The 15893-nt window shown below is 45.5% G+C and overlaps 2 protein-coding genes across 2 annotated transcripts; one reads left to right on the top strand and one right to left on the bottom strand.

The window, feature by feature from the left end:
- The first annotated feature begins 6238 nt into the window (after positions 1-6238).
- Positions 6239-12739, top strand: LOC125550648 (myosin-2 heavy chain-like protein). Its single transcript, XM_048713686.2, has 6 exons — positions 6239-6502; positions 9320-9481; positions 9841-10013; positions 10130-12146; positions 12231-12368; positions 12453-12739. The coding sequence occupies exons 1-6, from the start codon at positions 6374-6376 to the stop codon at positions 12516-12518; spliced, it is 2685 nt and encodes an 894-aa protein (XP_048569643.1). The 5' UTR covers positions 6239-6373; the 3' UTR covers positions 12519-12739.
- A 976-nt stretch (positions 12740-13715) lies between these two features.
- Positions 13716-14861, bottom strand: LOC125553535 (uncharacterized). Its single transcript, XM_048717305.2, has 2 exons — positions 14427-14861; positions 13716-14328 (listed from the first exon to the last, which is right to left on the bottom strand). The coding sequence occupies exons 1-2, from the start codon at positions 14568-14570 to the stop codon at positions 13837-13839; spliced, it is 636 nt and encodes a 211-aa protein (XP_048573262.1). The 5' UTR covers positions 14571-14861; the 3' UTR covers positions 13716-13836.
- Between the last annotated feature and the right edge of the window lie 1032 nt (positions 14862-15893).

Below are 15893 nucleotides of genomic sequence, written 5' to 3'. Positions count from 1 at the left end.
GGACTATGAGCCCTCCGGTGTGGAGCCCTCATGGGCTAAGAGGATTAAGCGCAAGATGAAGAAACTTTTCTGCATGGAGTCTCATGGCCAGTACATGTCTCATGTCTCTGAGAAGAAGGCCCGCAGAAGTCACAAGGAGCTCATGCGCCAGTTGGGTGCCACTGTTAACAGCGGATCTGAGGAGAGGATCACTGATGAGGAGGAGTGGGTTCAGCAGCATTGCCCATGGATCGATTCAGACGCCGGGCAGTTTCCGACCAATGACGGCGGTGCAGACGCTCCCGCTGGGATGTGATGTTCGAGATCCTCAGCTTGCTATCACCTGGAGGCGTAGCAACGCTCTTTGCCCTTTTGGTGTCTCGATGCCAAAGGGGGAGAGAGTTTAGGGATTTGTGTTGTTGTTGCCGTGTTGCGAGTGTGTCTTTGTGGTTTGTGGTGTCGTTGTGTTTTCTCGCCGTTTCCTTTGTTTGGTTTTGTGCCAGTGAGACCTAAGTTCCAGACATATGGTGTGAGACATATGCTACCTTATCTTTATCTTATCATTATCTAGGTCTATCTAGTACTTTGGTATCTTATGAGTTGCATGCTTATCCTGTTATATACCATGCTCTCATGTATCCTTTGCTTAGATCGTTGGACTATAAAATATAGGAGGAGTGTTGATCCTAATGTGTATGTCTTGCATTCCAAAGGCACTACTAACTAGGTGCACACATTTAGGGGGAGCCCGTTTATATTTTGTAGTTCTAAGTATCTTTACTTTCATGTCTTATCCCTGTGCAAATCCCTGGTTGTCATCAATCCACCAAAAAGGGGGAGGTTGTTAAGGCATATATCTCTCGATGTAGTTTTGGTGATTGATGACAACATGTTTGCGGACTAATCGTGTGCTTTGAGCATTTCAGAGATTCATCCTTTGGCACGAGATGATTTCTTTCCCCTCGGAGTGTTATTCAAGACGGTGTAGCTCTTTCGTTTCTTGTTTGGTGGACTAGTTTCGTAGGAGTCACCGTACTATCAAGAGGGGGTCCGCTTTGGTAAGGCTTGGGTGGAATCAACACGTACACATCCTTTCCTCACCCTCTGAGCCGTTCCGCTTCAATGGAGTGCTCTTTCCCCTTTTAGTGTGTTGTTTTGGGTCCAAGTGGTAGTACCGCGGTACCCAGTGGTAGTACCGCTTGTGGGTCTCAGCCGCAGTACCGCTGCAGTGCCGGGCTCCTACCGCGTCGACTCGAGGGGGTCGCCTCCCGTGTCGGGTTGCGCGGCCCTTGCAGTGGTAGTAGAAGCGGTAGTACCGCTCGAGAGCGGTAGTACCGCCCTACCACTGTGGCGGTACCGCACCGGGCTCAGTTCCTGCACCGCACGATAGTACCGCGAGGAGGAGCGGTAGTACCGCTAGGTCCAGCGGTAGTACCGCTGCCCCCTGCGGTAGTACCGCCCTCTGCCGGGCTGTTTTGGGGGTAACGGTTGGATGGGTTCCCCTTGTATAAAAGGGGTCATCTTCTTCTTCGTTGACTTACCTCTTCCCCCAAAAGCTCCATTAATGCTCCAAGCTCCATTTTCGCCCGATCTCTCTCCCTAGCCAATCAAACTTGTTGATTTGCTTGGGATTGGTTGAGAAGGCCCCGATCTACACTTCCACCAAGAGAAATTTGATTCCCCCACTAATCCCTAGCGGATCTTGTTACTCTTGGGTGTTTGAGCACCCTATACGGTTGAGGTCACCACAAAGCCATAGTCCATTGTGGTGAAGCTTCGTGGTGTTGTTGGGAGCCTCCGATTAAGTTATGGAGATTGCCCCAACCTTGTTTGTAAAGGTCCGGTCGCCGCCTCCAAGGGCACCAATAATGGAATCACGACATCTCGCATTGTGTGAGGGCGTGAGGAGAATACGGTGGCCCTAGTGGCTTCTTGGGGAGCATTGTGCCTCCACACCGCTCCAACAGAGACGTACTTCCCCTCAAAAGGAAGGAACTTCGGTAACACATCCTCGTCTTCACCGGCTCCACTCTTGGTTATCTCGTACCTTTACTTGTGCAAGCTTATTAGTGTTACTTCCCTTGCTTGCTTGTGTGCTTGTTGTTGTTGCATCATATAGGTTGCTCACCTAGTTGCACATCTAGACAACCTACTTTGATGCAAAGTTTAATTTGGTAAAGAAAAGCTAAAAATTGTTAGTTGCCTATTCACCCCCCTCTAGTCAACCATATCGATCCTTTCACCTAGCCCATTGATTAGCCGCGTCGATGTGAGACTTTTTCCCTTTTTGTCTTCTCCACATAACCCCCATCATCATATTCTATTCCACCCATAGTGCTATATCCATGGCTCGCGCTCATGTATTGCGTGAAAGTTGAAAAAAGTTTGAGATTACTGAAGTGTGAAACAATTGCTTGGCTTGTCATCGGGGTTGTGCATGATGAGAGCATTATTGTGTGAAGAAAATGGAGCATGACCAAACTATATGATTTTGTAGGGATGAACATTCTTTTGCCATGTTATTTTGAGAAGACATAATTGCTTAGTTAGTATGCTTGAAGTATTATTATTTTTATGTCAATATTAGACTTTTTTCTTGAATCTTTCGAATCTGAATATTCATGCAACAATAAAGAGAATTACATTGAGAATTATGTTAGGTAGCATTCCACATCAAAAATTCTATTTTTATCATTTACCTACTCGAGGACGAGCAGGAATTGAGCTTGGGGATGCTTGATACGTCTCCAACGTATCTATAATTTTTGATTGTTCCATGCTATTATATTATCTGTTTTGGATGTTAATGGGCTTTATTTTACACGTTTATATTATTTTTGGGACTAACCTATTAACCCAAGGCCCAGTGCAAATTGCTGTTTTTTTGCCTATTTCAGTGTTTCACAGAAAAGGAATATCAAACGGAATCTAAACGGAATGAAACCTTCGGGAACGTGATTTTTGGAATAAACGTGATCCAGAGGACTTGGAGTGGACGTCAAGAAACGAACGAGGAGTCCACGAGGCAGGGGCGCGCCTACCCCCTGCCCCCCGTGGGCCCCTCGTGGCTCAACCGACCTACTTCTTCCTCCTATATATACTCATATACCCTGAAAACATCGAGGAGCACCACGAAACCCTATTTCCACCGCCGCAACCTTCTATACCCAAGAGATCCCATCTTAGGGCCTTTTCCGGAGCTTCGCCGGAGGGGCAACGATCACGGAGGGCCTCTACATCAACTCCATGGCCCCTCCGATGATGTGTGAGTAGTTTACTTCACACCTTCGGGTCCATAGTTATTAGCTAGATGGCTTCTTCTCTCTCTTTGAATCTCAATACAAAGTTCTTCTCGATCTTCTTGGAGATCTATTCGATGTAACTCTTTTTGCGGTGTGTTTGTCGAGATCCGATGAATTGTGAGTTTATGATCAAGTCTATCTATGAACAATATTTGATTCTTCTCTGAAATCTTTTATGTATGATTGGTTATCTTTGCAAGTCTCTTCGAATTATCAGTTTGGTTTGGCCTACTAGATTGATCTTTCTTGCAATGGGAGAAGTGCTTAGCTTTGGGTTCAATCTTGCGGTGCTCAATCCCAGTGGCAGAAAGGGAAACAACACGTATTGTATTGTTGCCATCGAGGATAAAAAGATGGAGTTTATATCATATTGCTTGAGTTTATCCCTCTACATCATGTCATCTTACCTAATGCGTTACTCTGTTCTTATGAACTTAATACTCTAGATGCATGCTGGATAGCGGTCAATGTGTGGAGGAATAATAGTAGATGCAGGTAGAAGTCGGTCTACTTGTCATGGACGTGATGCCTATATACATGATCATGCCTAGATATTCTCATAATTATTCGCTTTTCTATCAATTGCTCAACAGTAATTTGTTCACCCACCGTAATAGTTATGCTATCTTGAGAGAAGCCACTAGTGAAACCTATGGCCCCCGGGTCTATTTTCCATCATATAAGTTTCTAATCTATTTTATTTTGCAATCTTTATTTCCAATCTATCTCATAAAAATACCAAAAATATTTATCTTGTTATTATTATCTCTATTAGATCTCACTCTCGTAAGTGACCGTGAATGGCTTGACAACCCCTTTATCGCGTTGGTTGCGAGGTTCTTATTTGTTTGTGTAGGTACGAGGGACTTGCGTGTGGCCTCCTACTGGATTGATACCTTGATTCTCAAAAACTGAGGGAAATACTTACGCTACTTTGCTGCATTACCCTTTCCTCTTCAAGGCAAAACCAACGCAGTGCTCAAGAGGTAGCAAAAGACCATAGATGCATTTTGACAAATACCGCATGGGCGGATAGGGTGGACGACATAGTGGGACAATGGAGGTCGGCTAAGGCCAAACACCGCGGAGGACACATGCGATTCGCAGAGGAGATTCCCGCCCATGGATGTGACAAACGAGGTTAGGATGTCGGGGCGGTGTTGGCCTTCTTCGTCAGGTTTCGGCGCCACCGTCCATCTAGGAGTTGATTTGGACCTTCCTATGCCATCACCAAGGTCGACCGATTCAATTACCAGTGAAAATGGACCACCACAGACATCAGGCGGAGCTATGGGGTGGTGAGTTCGTCGATGGTGAAAAGGCGGATTCTAGCATCGGGAAGCAAGAATAAGGTGCAGGAGAGGGTGGCGGGGCTGTGGAGTGGTCGCATGGAATCGGATTTATCATCCCAGCCCAGCCGAATGATTCTCCTGTCAACAATTGGGGCCGTGGGTCCTGTTGGACCAAATCCTTGTCACGGGCCTACCCCGAGGGGATCCTATCATCACCGTAGGTCTGACTTTCTTTGGTTGTACCTGACGATGGTGGTTTACACTCCCTTATTGAAGGCATTGTCTGGATCCTACCCTATCTTTCTCTTCTGGGTTAAAACCCATTATCTCGCTTATGTGGTTGGATTTGGCGACGATGGCATTCATGCACCATCTCCTCGCTGAAGCCGTCGATGTTAGAGAACCTCCGGCTCTTCCGAATGTTGTCAATAGAGGTAGTACTAGTTGATATTTTGCTGCAGTGGGTTGTTGCCTCGCCAAACCCTATGTTTTTTTTTCCTTTTTTCCTTTTTTATTTATCTCTGCATCTTAGTTGTGCAGTGATTGAGTGTATACTCGTTGTGTTTTGTGTCCTTTTGATGCAACATCATGAGTCAATAAAGAGTGTCGTTTATCAAAAAAAATGTGAGTACAAAAGAGATTTGTTGGAGGGAGGATAGATGGTTCTTTACTTTTTCCATAGGAATGAGGGTTTTGGATGCTTGGCGATTGCATGGGAGCGGAGATGAAACTAAGAGTGTGTTTGGATTCTCACCACTCCTCAACTCCGCCCCCGGAGCCGGCGGAGCGATGCCGAACGCTCTAATTCCAGGGAGTTGAAAATGCGGAGTGGAGCGGTTGCAGTGCAATCGTGCGGAGCGGTTTTTCCTGGATCTCACATCTTTAAAATCATGGAGTTGATAAGATTTACGAAGGAACCGCCACCACCAAGTGAAAAAGATTCGAGTGGCCATGCCCGTCTCCCTCGGTTTTTCGGTATGGGAGCGGCGACAACGATATGTCGACGGCTCGTTCTAGCGGCAGCAATGGTCGTTCGGTGGTCCATGAACCTCGATGTAACTTTCATTATGTTTGGTGTGTTTTGTACTTCTGATGAATCTTTATAATAAAACTGATAATTTTCAAAAAGAAGGAAAAAGAAGATGGTCATTTCAAAATATTTAAATTTGCGAGGAGCAATTACTCCCCAGGAAATGGAATAAACTGCGAATCAACCTGTGGTTGAGTTGGTTAGGTGGACTGTGGTATCCCCAACCCACCAGGGTTCAAATTCTGGTGCTCGCATTATTCCTGAATTTATTTCAGGATTTCCGGCGATGCGCTTTCAGTGGGAGGAGACGTTCTCGTCGACGACGAAGCGCCTACGGTGACTTCGTAAATCTCAAGATGATATGCCGGCTCAGTCTTTCGAAGATGCTCATAGGGATAGGGTGTGCGTGTGTGCGTTCATAGGGATGAGTGTATGCGCGTGTATATGAGCGCTTGTGTCTATACTGATGCTCAAAAAAAAGAAATGGAATAAACTCCCTCCTGAATTTTCCGAATACGTGCGCGTTTACATACGCAATCACTCCTCTGACGTGGCACCATAAACCGGCCAGCTCAGCGCCAATCCTCACGCTCCCTGTCGTAATCCCACCCGCGTTTCAATTTTCAACCCGGCCGGGAGCTCGGCATCAACAACGGCTACTTGTCCCCCGATCCCCTCCAGGCCTCCACCTCTATTTGAATCCCAAATCCTCCTCCTCCTCCTTCGCCGCCGCCCCTCATTCTCTAGCATCTCCGATCGCGCGATTCGCCATGTCGACCTCGTCTCCCACCTCGTCGCCGCCTCCCTCCGCCGACGGAGGCGGCGGGGCCCGCTGCATCTCGCCGACGCCCTCCCGTCGGAAGGTCTCCCCCGGCCGCAGCGGCGGGAGCTCCCGCAAGGTCCGCCCGACACCCCACTCCCCTCCCCCATCAAGCTCTGCTGCGGTCTCACTCTGTATGTCTCGTGCGGTTCGATTGGGGATTCTGCGGTTCCCCTTGTTGGAACTGTGGGCGGCCGCTCTGGTTTGCGACGCCGGTTTCGCACGGGAAAATTTTCGGGAGCCGTTGGGCAGGCGGTGGTTTGGTGCGGTGTAGATTATCCTTTGTTCGATTCGGCATAGTTTCTCTTCATTCAGGGCTTCGCAGCCTTTCTCCGCCGATATTGCTTCGCAATCGTGACAACTGAATCCCTCACCAAAACCCTAGTCCTCGTCGGGCCTGCCGCGGCGATTGCGTCCCATTACTCGGCATGTCCGATGTATCTGAACTCTGCGACATGAGGACTCTTATGGATAACTGCAACTTTGAGTCCGTGGGTGTTAATTCGTACAAAAGTCTGCAGTATCTTTACTTACCAGTATCCTGCGAATGTGATTTGGTAATATTTGCGGAATTGCTTGTACTAGTATGTTAACTGATGCCATACCGATGTGGTATTTCATAATGTGTGCTTGTACTGTTATGGATAACTGCAACTTTGAGTGTGTGGGTGTTAATTCGTAGAGTGCAAAAGTCTGCAGTATGTTTACTTACCGATATCCTGCCACTGTGATTTGGTACATTTGAGGAATTGCTTGTAGTGTGTGATATTTCATAACGTAGTTCTTGGAGACAGTAATTTATTGTTGGTTCCAGGTATGGGGTTAGAGAGCGAATGCATTGCGCATGACTCTTTGTTAATTTCAGTTCAAGTTTATGTCAAACATATGCCGGTATGTGCTCTGTTGGTTATTCCTCGCAAATAATGTAGTTACCTGGTCACCTTCCATTTCCTAAGTTCCCAAGTGATTAGCTAGTTTGGATATGAAGACTCATGTCGGAGTTGCATTGAGTTGACATTTGAAATGGTAGAGTTGGTACTCTTGTAAGTTTTGTTCATTGCTGGGGTAAACCAGTAGGATAGATCCCATCAAATGACGAAAGGTGCCACCAAGATTTATTAATGCTAGCAGCTTGAAAGGTGTAAGAATGTCTCCTGTTGTTTTGTTATTAGTAATAAGGCAACATGTGTTATATTACTGTTAACTGACCTGATATTCTAACTTATAGTTCAACTTTAAATGAATGTAGACATCTTTGTGAGCATTTTTATTTTATTTCTAGGCTATCATAACTCAGAAGTCTGTAAAACAAAAAATATTCTTTGAAACTGATTTAATCATCATAATAGACTCGTGATTATAAGAAGGAAACGGAAGGTGTGGATAGGCAACTTGAAAACATGTGTCAACTGAACAATATTCCCATACTGCTTTGGTCCTGACCACTCAAGAATGCTTGTAGTAATTACTTCAATTAAGGAAAATATTCATATGGGACAAAGCTGACCTGGGGTTAGCTGAGTAGAACTTTAAGGGCACCCGTGAGGATGATTAAGTTCTTAATATCGATAGTCATTAGTATTCTCATAGAATAACTTTACAGGCAACCAACGTTGATGTGTTCTGCACATGTGACTGTTAGAGTATTAGGTTTAGTCCAGTAAAATGAAGAAGTCTATCTCCATTATGTATTTTCAGATAGCTTGCAGGTTCAATTTGCTCAGCTTGAACAAAACCCAATTAGGCTTGTAGTGAACTGAACAATATTCTCATACTGCTTTGGTCCTGACCACTCAAGAATGCTTGTAGTCATTACTTTAATTAAGGAAAATAGTCATACGGGACAAAGCTGACCTGGGCTTAGCTGAGTAGAACTTTAAGGGCACCCGTGAGGATGATTAAGTTCTTAATATCGATAGCCACTAGTATTCCCATAGGAAAACTTTACAGGCAATCAACATTGATGTGTCCTGCACATGTGACTGTTAGAGTATTAGGTTTAGTCCAGTAAAATGAAGAAGTCTGTCTCTATTATGTATTTTCAGATAGCTTGCAGGTTCAATTTGCTCAGCTTGAACAAAACCCGATTAGGCTTGTAGTGAACTGAACAATATTCTCATACTGCTTTGGTCCTGACCACTCAAGAATGCTTGTAGTCATTACTTTAATTAAGGAAAATATTCATACGGGACAAAGCTGACCTGGGCTTAGCTGAGTAGAACTTTAAGGGGACCCATGAGGATGATTAAGTTCTTCATATCGATAGCCATTAGTATTCTCATAGGAAAACTTTACAGGCAACCAACATTGATGTGTTCTGCACATGTGACTGTTAGAGTATTAGGTTTAGTCCAGTAAAATGAAGAAGTCTATCTCCATTATGTATTTTCAGATAGCTTGCAGGTTCAATTTGCTCAGCTTGAACAAAACCCAATTGGGCTTATAGTCAACTGAGCAATATTCTCATACTGATTTGGTCCTGACCACTCAAGAATGCTTTGCTAGTCATTACTTTAATTAAGGAAAATCTTCTTGCGAGACAAAGCTGACCTGGGCTTAACTGGGTAGAAATTTAAGAGCAGTCGTAAAGATGATTAAGTTTTTAATATCGATAGTCATTAGTATTCTCATAGGTCAACTTTACAGGCAACCAACATTACATGTGTGCTGCACATGTGACTGTTAAGAGTCTTAGGTTTAGTCCTGTAAAATGAAGAAGTCTGTCTCTAACTCTCTATTATGTATTTTCAGATAGTTTGCACATTAAATTTACTCAGCTTGAACAAAACCCAATTAGGCATTTGCAAGTTTCGATTTCTTGTTTAATTTCCTACTTGTAAGATCTAATTCTATGAAGAATTTAGCTAACAGCACTTTCTGCATTTGTTTTCTGCAGAGTCCAGGTTCAAGAGAATTTGGAAACTCAGTATTGAAATCTGTCAATAAGTCGACATCCCAATTCAAGAAATCTGTGATTCGCAGAAGTGGTCCTTCGATTGATTGGTTCCCTAGGAAAAAAACTGAATCATACTTGAAAAGAAAGATAAAGCGTCTTCAGGTACTTACTGGATAGTGCAAAATGTTTAGCCACTCTTCGTTCTAGAGTAAATTGTATTTAAACCATAGCACGAGTGGATCCAGGATAATATTGCACATTAGACCAGGTTAGTTTACACTGTTCAGTATACTCCAGATTCCCACCTGCCAGTTAAAGTGCAGTTTACATTTTTATTCTTCTTCATGGACCTTTAAGATCTTGATTGTGCACTTCAATGCATTTCATGACGAGAAACTCGAAATTTGATGTCATTGCTGTCTCAGTTCTCTGTTCTCTGCCTGAGATAAGCAAAGTGGGAAATTGGATTAAATAATATTTTTTATGATGTGAATTAAAGTTATGCCTTTCGTCTTCTGCAGGAGACTGATGGTATGACCGCATCCCTTCATGATACTCTGGAAAATTCCAATCTTCATTATACTAGGATGGCAAGGGAGAAAATTGCAGCCAGTGAAGCGGCCAGAAAGGCGATGGAAGCTCGCAAGACTGCTATGGTTGAAGCTTCGTGGTGTAGAATTCTTCAAACAGCCAGGTGAGATTATGTTGTTCTTATTCTATCATGCCTGCTGTTATGCTGACTACACTTGTTTCATTCCTCTGATATTCTGACTGTCCTTGATATGTTATTTCATTTTATTTTTCTAATAGGATCCAAAACAAAGAAGCTGAAGAACTTATGGAAAAGGCCAAGTTGCATGCGACTGAAGCATTTGAATACGCTAGAGTAATAGGTATCATGATGTATGACAAGCCTGACTGTCCCAGTCAGCAGTATGAGGTGGAATCCTCGGCAAAAACTGGAGGAAGACCAACTCACAAGGTTACAGCGTCCTTTCAGACTGCTTTTGAGGTTGATATGGAGGTTGCTGCTGCAGTGAAGAAGGCATTTGTCAAACTTGCAAACTCTCCTGATTTGCCAAACCAAGAAGAGTTTAAGGAGCTATTGCGGAAAATTAGCCAAAATCCAGAGGCGACTGATAGTGATGTGAATTCTGAAGCTGAGCAGCAGCTTGGTGACTGTAACAATGAAGAAACAAACAATTTCAAATCCAATAACAATACCTCCAGAAAAAGCATCTTCCCATCTGATTTCAATACTGCTGATCTAGAACAATCCACTGATCTTGTAAACATTATGCTTGAAAGGATAAAAGCTCTTCATGAAGACGACCTTGCCTCTTTGGCGGTCATTGTTGCCACATCTGGCCTAAATGCAGCACTTCAAAGGGATAAGGGAAAATATCATGAAACGAAGCCTGTGAGCTACACTACTGCAGGGACACACAGACCACAATCAAGAAGATATTCCACTGCAGCCAGCTTTATTGATATACAAGGACCAAAGAAAGAAGTCTCATCTGAATTACCAAGTCTGGACAAGTTCTTGGTCAAGCATCATTCAAAACTAGAAAGAGAAGTTCAAGAAGCAAAAGAAGCATGCAGAAAAGTAACTCCAGTGAAACCTGTTGTACAAGATGGCCAGGGCCAACTTGCAGGGGGCAACACAACGGCACTAGAATCTGCTTCTGACCTGGGCAGCATTCTTGTGAAGAATATGTCTAGGCTTGAGAAAGAGATCTTGGAAGCCAAGAAGAGCAACCAGTGCACCGATTCTTCTGAAGGGAACTGCAAGGATGTTACGGACGATGTGCAAGCCAGCACCGAAGAATCTGAATCTCTCAAGGGTCAGTCAGAAGTCTTGTCTGACAGCAATGTGATCAGGGGATCGGGTGAAGAAAGCAATTGCGTTCAAGCCTGTACCGATTCTTCACAAGATAAAGAAAACAGAATTTTAAGTTCACATAAGCTGCCACCCTTGGCTGCAAAGGGTAACCATGGTGGCAAAAGATTGACTCGAATTGAAGCTGCAAAGCTTGAAGCACTTCGAAGTTTCTGCACTAAGGATGGCAGCGAAGTAGGTGTTGGCCTCGACAAGGTCTTTGTTAAGCCAACCAATAGACTGGAGATGGAAAAGAGAAAAGCACTGGAGCAAGGACAGACCGACGTACAGAAGCAGAAGGATCCACAGAAGTGTTGTGATAACACACCAGTGAGTTTAGATGAGATTTTAGTGAAGCGTGTATCAAGACTGGAAAGGGAGAAAATGGAGTATGAGAAGAGGAATGCCTCGGGACAAGGACAGACCATTGTGTCGCGTGATCAGCGGAAGCATGGCAACATTGCCACAGCATCCGAGAGCTTGGATCAAGTCCTAGTAAAACGTGTCAGTCGGCTAGAAAGGGAGAAGATGGAATATGAGAAGAGGAATGCATCAGGAGGAGCAAGAACTGGTGTGCAGACTGGTAGCGATGACAAAGCATCTGATAGTTTAGACCAGATCTTGGATAAACATGTCTCCAGGCTTGAAAAGGAGAAGATGGAGCATGAAAAGAAGGGTGATAGTGACACACCACTGCTAGAGAAGAGTGATACACAATGTGCAGATGGAGCAGCCGGGGGTCTGGCTGACATCTTTGTCAAGCGTCCGACGAAGCTTGAGCAAGCCAAACAGGCTGCTGCTGCTGCTGAAGGAAATTCGACAAGAGTCTTGAACCCTGCTGAAGAGCGCAGGAGAGCGAGGGAGAAAGAGCTTCTGGATGCATGGGGAGGAGAGGGGCTAGGGAGCTCGGTGAAGCCCCATCTGTCCAAGATTGAGAGTGACAAGGTAATTAATTGGTTCTATCACACCAACCTATCATCTGAAGATATGAAATGTACCAGCACTTAGAATGTTTCGACTACTTGGCAGGTTGAATGTAGGAAATCAGAGGGAGAACTGAAGCAGGAGCGCAGAAGAGCGAGGGAGAAGGAGCTTCTGGATGCATGGGGAGGAGTGGGGCTCGGCAACTCGATGAAGCCACATCTCTCCAAGATCGAGAAAGATAAGGTAACTGATTCTATTACACTAATCCATCATCCCCCCAAGAAACGAAAGCATATCAATCCTTACCCTTCTTGGACTGCTTGTCAGGCTGCTTGGAGAAAACTAGAGGAGGAACAGAAGCAGATATGTGCTGGTAGTACAAGGGAGCTGTGACTTTGCTGGGTCAGCACAGCAAGTATACTCTACTCGCTTCCGGTTCTGTTTGCGTTTCATATAGAAACTTCCTGCAGAACATGGATGTCATCAGAATCTCTCTCTCCTCCTGTATATTGTGGACTTGTGGTCACATACCAAACATTGGAAACTTCCATTCCGGAGGAAAGTAAAGTAAGATGTGCAACTTTCTACCAGGCAATGAACTTCGAATTTTTGCTGCTGCTCTCTTTTAAGTGGGAGCAAGCCAAGTGATGTGCTCTCCTTAGCTTCTCTCTCTCTCTTTCTTATCTCGTTGCGTGTTACTCACATGCTTATCCTTGGAAGCATATGCGAGGATGAGAGCATCCCGGTGCTTCTTTTGACTTTGCCCAATGCCGCAAAGTTGGAAATTTTATCATCAGCTCATCAACAAGTTAAATATAAGTAGATGTTAGATGGTACCCCGGCATATATGCTGGGTGCTGCTATTTTACTTCTTTATTGACTTGATGCAAACCAAGGGGTAAAAAGTATAACTGAAACTGACTGTTTTTTGAAGATAAGATGCTGAGGTCTTACGGAAATTGGAAAAGCTTCATCTGATAAGTCTGGTACTCCCTCCGTTCCTAAATATTTGTCTTTCTAGAGATTTCAGCAAGTGACTACGTACGAAGCAAAATGAGTGAATCTACACTCGAAAATATGTCTATATACATCCGCATGTGGTAGTTCATTTGAAATCTCTAAAAAGACAAATATTTAGAAACGGAGGGAGTAGATGTGGATGGAATGTTGATTCTTTTGTAAACAAATGAGGGCAGTAGATTCTGCATATTATTGAATTTCTTCCCTCCAGCAGCACAACACATTCTTGAAGTGTGTTTATCGGGGCTACCATGGTGCACCCTTTTACCATTTCGTTGCGTCTAGTTGCCTTGCTATTTTCACCCTCGTTGGACCATATTTGCTTAGAAGTTAGAACCGCGGATTAGTTCACACTGTTGTTTCCCGTTACTTTTTCAGCAGTTACTTTGCACGCATTGCTTTGTTTCTGCTCTGGAAGTTTGGTGAAAAGATGAATCATGAGTGTGAAAAGGGGAGAGTGACAATAGAACCAGAACCTGAGGGGGTTCACTTCTTCTAGCCGGCAGATATTTATGGCATATCCCCTTATCCCTGGTCGTTTTTCCGTTGACGCATATCATATGCCACAAATGATGAACATGCCAGATTCAGTCAGATTCAAGCTAGTAAAAAACACTTGTGATCGATCTATTTTACCAGCAACCACTCGGTGAAACTAGTATACAGCACAGTGGTCTCCTCAAATAATCGATCAAGCCATCCTAAGGCTGAGACAGCGCACCAGCCATTGCGGCTGCTTCGACACCGTCACCCCTCCCCGGAGATCACACGGCGTCGCCCTCTGGTGGCGGTGCTGCACCGGGCGGAGCGCCTCGTCGGAGTCGGTCGACGAAGACGGCGTCTGTGGGCTTCTTCTGCCGGAGCAGTCCGTCGCGCTCTCCCGCCTCCTCCTCTGGCTCCTTCTGCTCCCGCCGTGGACGCCGCCGCCGCCGACGGCCAGCGTCAGCTCCAGCTCGTCCTCGCTTTCCGTGGACGGCGGCGTCGCTAGGCGGCCTGTGCCGGCGCTGACGACGGTGTGCTCGTCCTCGTTGTCGTCGACAGGGAGCTGCAGGCTCAGCTCCGGCCGGCGGGGGTGCTGCCTGCGCCTCTGCACCTGACGGCAGGGTAGCACTGACGACGGGCGCCCGCTCTGGTCGCCCATGAGCTGCTTCTGGACTCGGTACAGCCGGTGCAGATCATGCACCTTTCGAGCCGATCATGGCAGGGATTTTGTTTGTCAGCTCGGGAACAAATCCAAGAATACGCAATTGGAATAGAGATGGATGTGTTTGGTCTGGCTACCTGCTGCCTGAAGGTCTGCTCGTGCTTGAGCATGGCCATCTTCATGACCTCCATGTCGCACTGCCGCACGAGCTCCTCCATCTGCGTCATATGCTTCTCTTCTTGGTCTCCTCGTCTTGTCCTTGAGGGATTATAAGCTTGCATGAGACAAATGAAAGGAGAGGAGAGACGGCAAAGGTGTGTTGTGGACTTCTGGTAGGCACTACTAGAGGAACTTGGGTAGGGGGTGGCCGGGGTTTATAAAAGAAGATTGGCACGAGAGAGTGCAAAGCAACGGCATGGATTGGAATGGAAACGCTGGCCTGGCCGCAATGATGCCACAAGAGAATATTGGGCCTTTCCGCATGGCATGGTATGCCAAACAAACTAGGCCGGCAGCGGCGATGGGGTTTGGGTACATGCTCTGCACGAGATGCCCCTCCCGCAGCAGACAGCTTTGGCAGGACTAGTCTTTTAAACCCGTGTCTAGAGGCTTTTGAGCATTTCTCTGCGTGGCGTGGGCGATGCGTGCGACTGACAGTAGTGTTAAATTGGTCAATTAAAACTACTAGCAGGACACGCTAGCTGTTGTAAATACGTACTCTCCTTCTTGGCAAGGCTGACAAGGGTTACAAAATGGTCGTATGCTTTGGCTGCTTTTATCATTGCCTGGCCCCTACCATAAGTGTCAGCACGCCTTCAGAATACAGATAAAGTGTAGGTATGCATCCACTGGAACCGGTAAAGAGACTTGAGAATACAGATACGTGTAAGAAGTGCATGCATTTTGAAGTACCTTGTCACTGAAAACAAGCAAAGGACACACATCGGGGTAGGAGGAGTACGTGTGGATTGACACTCATTGGGCGACACCGACACATACACGCACGCACGGTGTACGAAAGCTATATACATGGATCCATCGATGTTTGATGCGTCGCGTACATGCATGCATGTATAGATGTGGTGGTGTGCTGACAAAGCAATCCACTCTTTTTGTTAGGAAAACCAAGCAGCAAAAGTGAGAGAAAACAAACAAACAAACAAACAAACTGGAAAGGCCGGGATGCCGATGCGTGCTAATCATCGCTTCGAGAGCAAGCAAGCAAGCAATCATCTGTGTGTACTCTACCATCGTGTAGCTTAGTTTAAGAATAATCATATTCTTATTTGCCCCACCGTGCCCCCACCGACCAAGGATTAACTAGCACTAATCGTATGCGCTTTGAGTCTTTGATCGATTCGATCATCGAACTGTGCAGTTCTGAGTGACCATCGTCTCCCATTGCTCGTAACACAACGAGGCGTTGTGCGAAATTTCCATCTCCATGGTGCGACATTGATTGAAGAAGAGAGGAAGATAGGAGGACCATGCTCGGAGCTAGGACTGGGGCATGCAGAAAGGTGAAGTGGAAAGGAAGGAAGGATGAGTTGGAACAAGTTCGGATGGGAATGGATAAGACCGGTCGTACCGTATGCATGGGCGGC

The sequence above is a fragment of the Triticum urartu genome, chromosome 4A (genome assembly GCF_056163025.1).
Source record: "Triticum urartu cultivar PI428250 chromosome 4A, HENAU_Tu73, whole genome shotgun sequence".
Taxonomy (NCBI): Eukaryota; Viridiplantae; Streptophyta; class Magnoliopsida; order Poales; family Poaceae; genus Triticum; species Triticum urartu.
The sequence above is the reverse complement of the archived record's forward strand: the minus strand, read 5'-3'. Positions and strand labels throughout refer to the sequence as shown.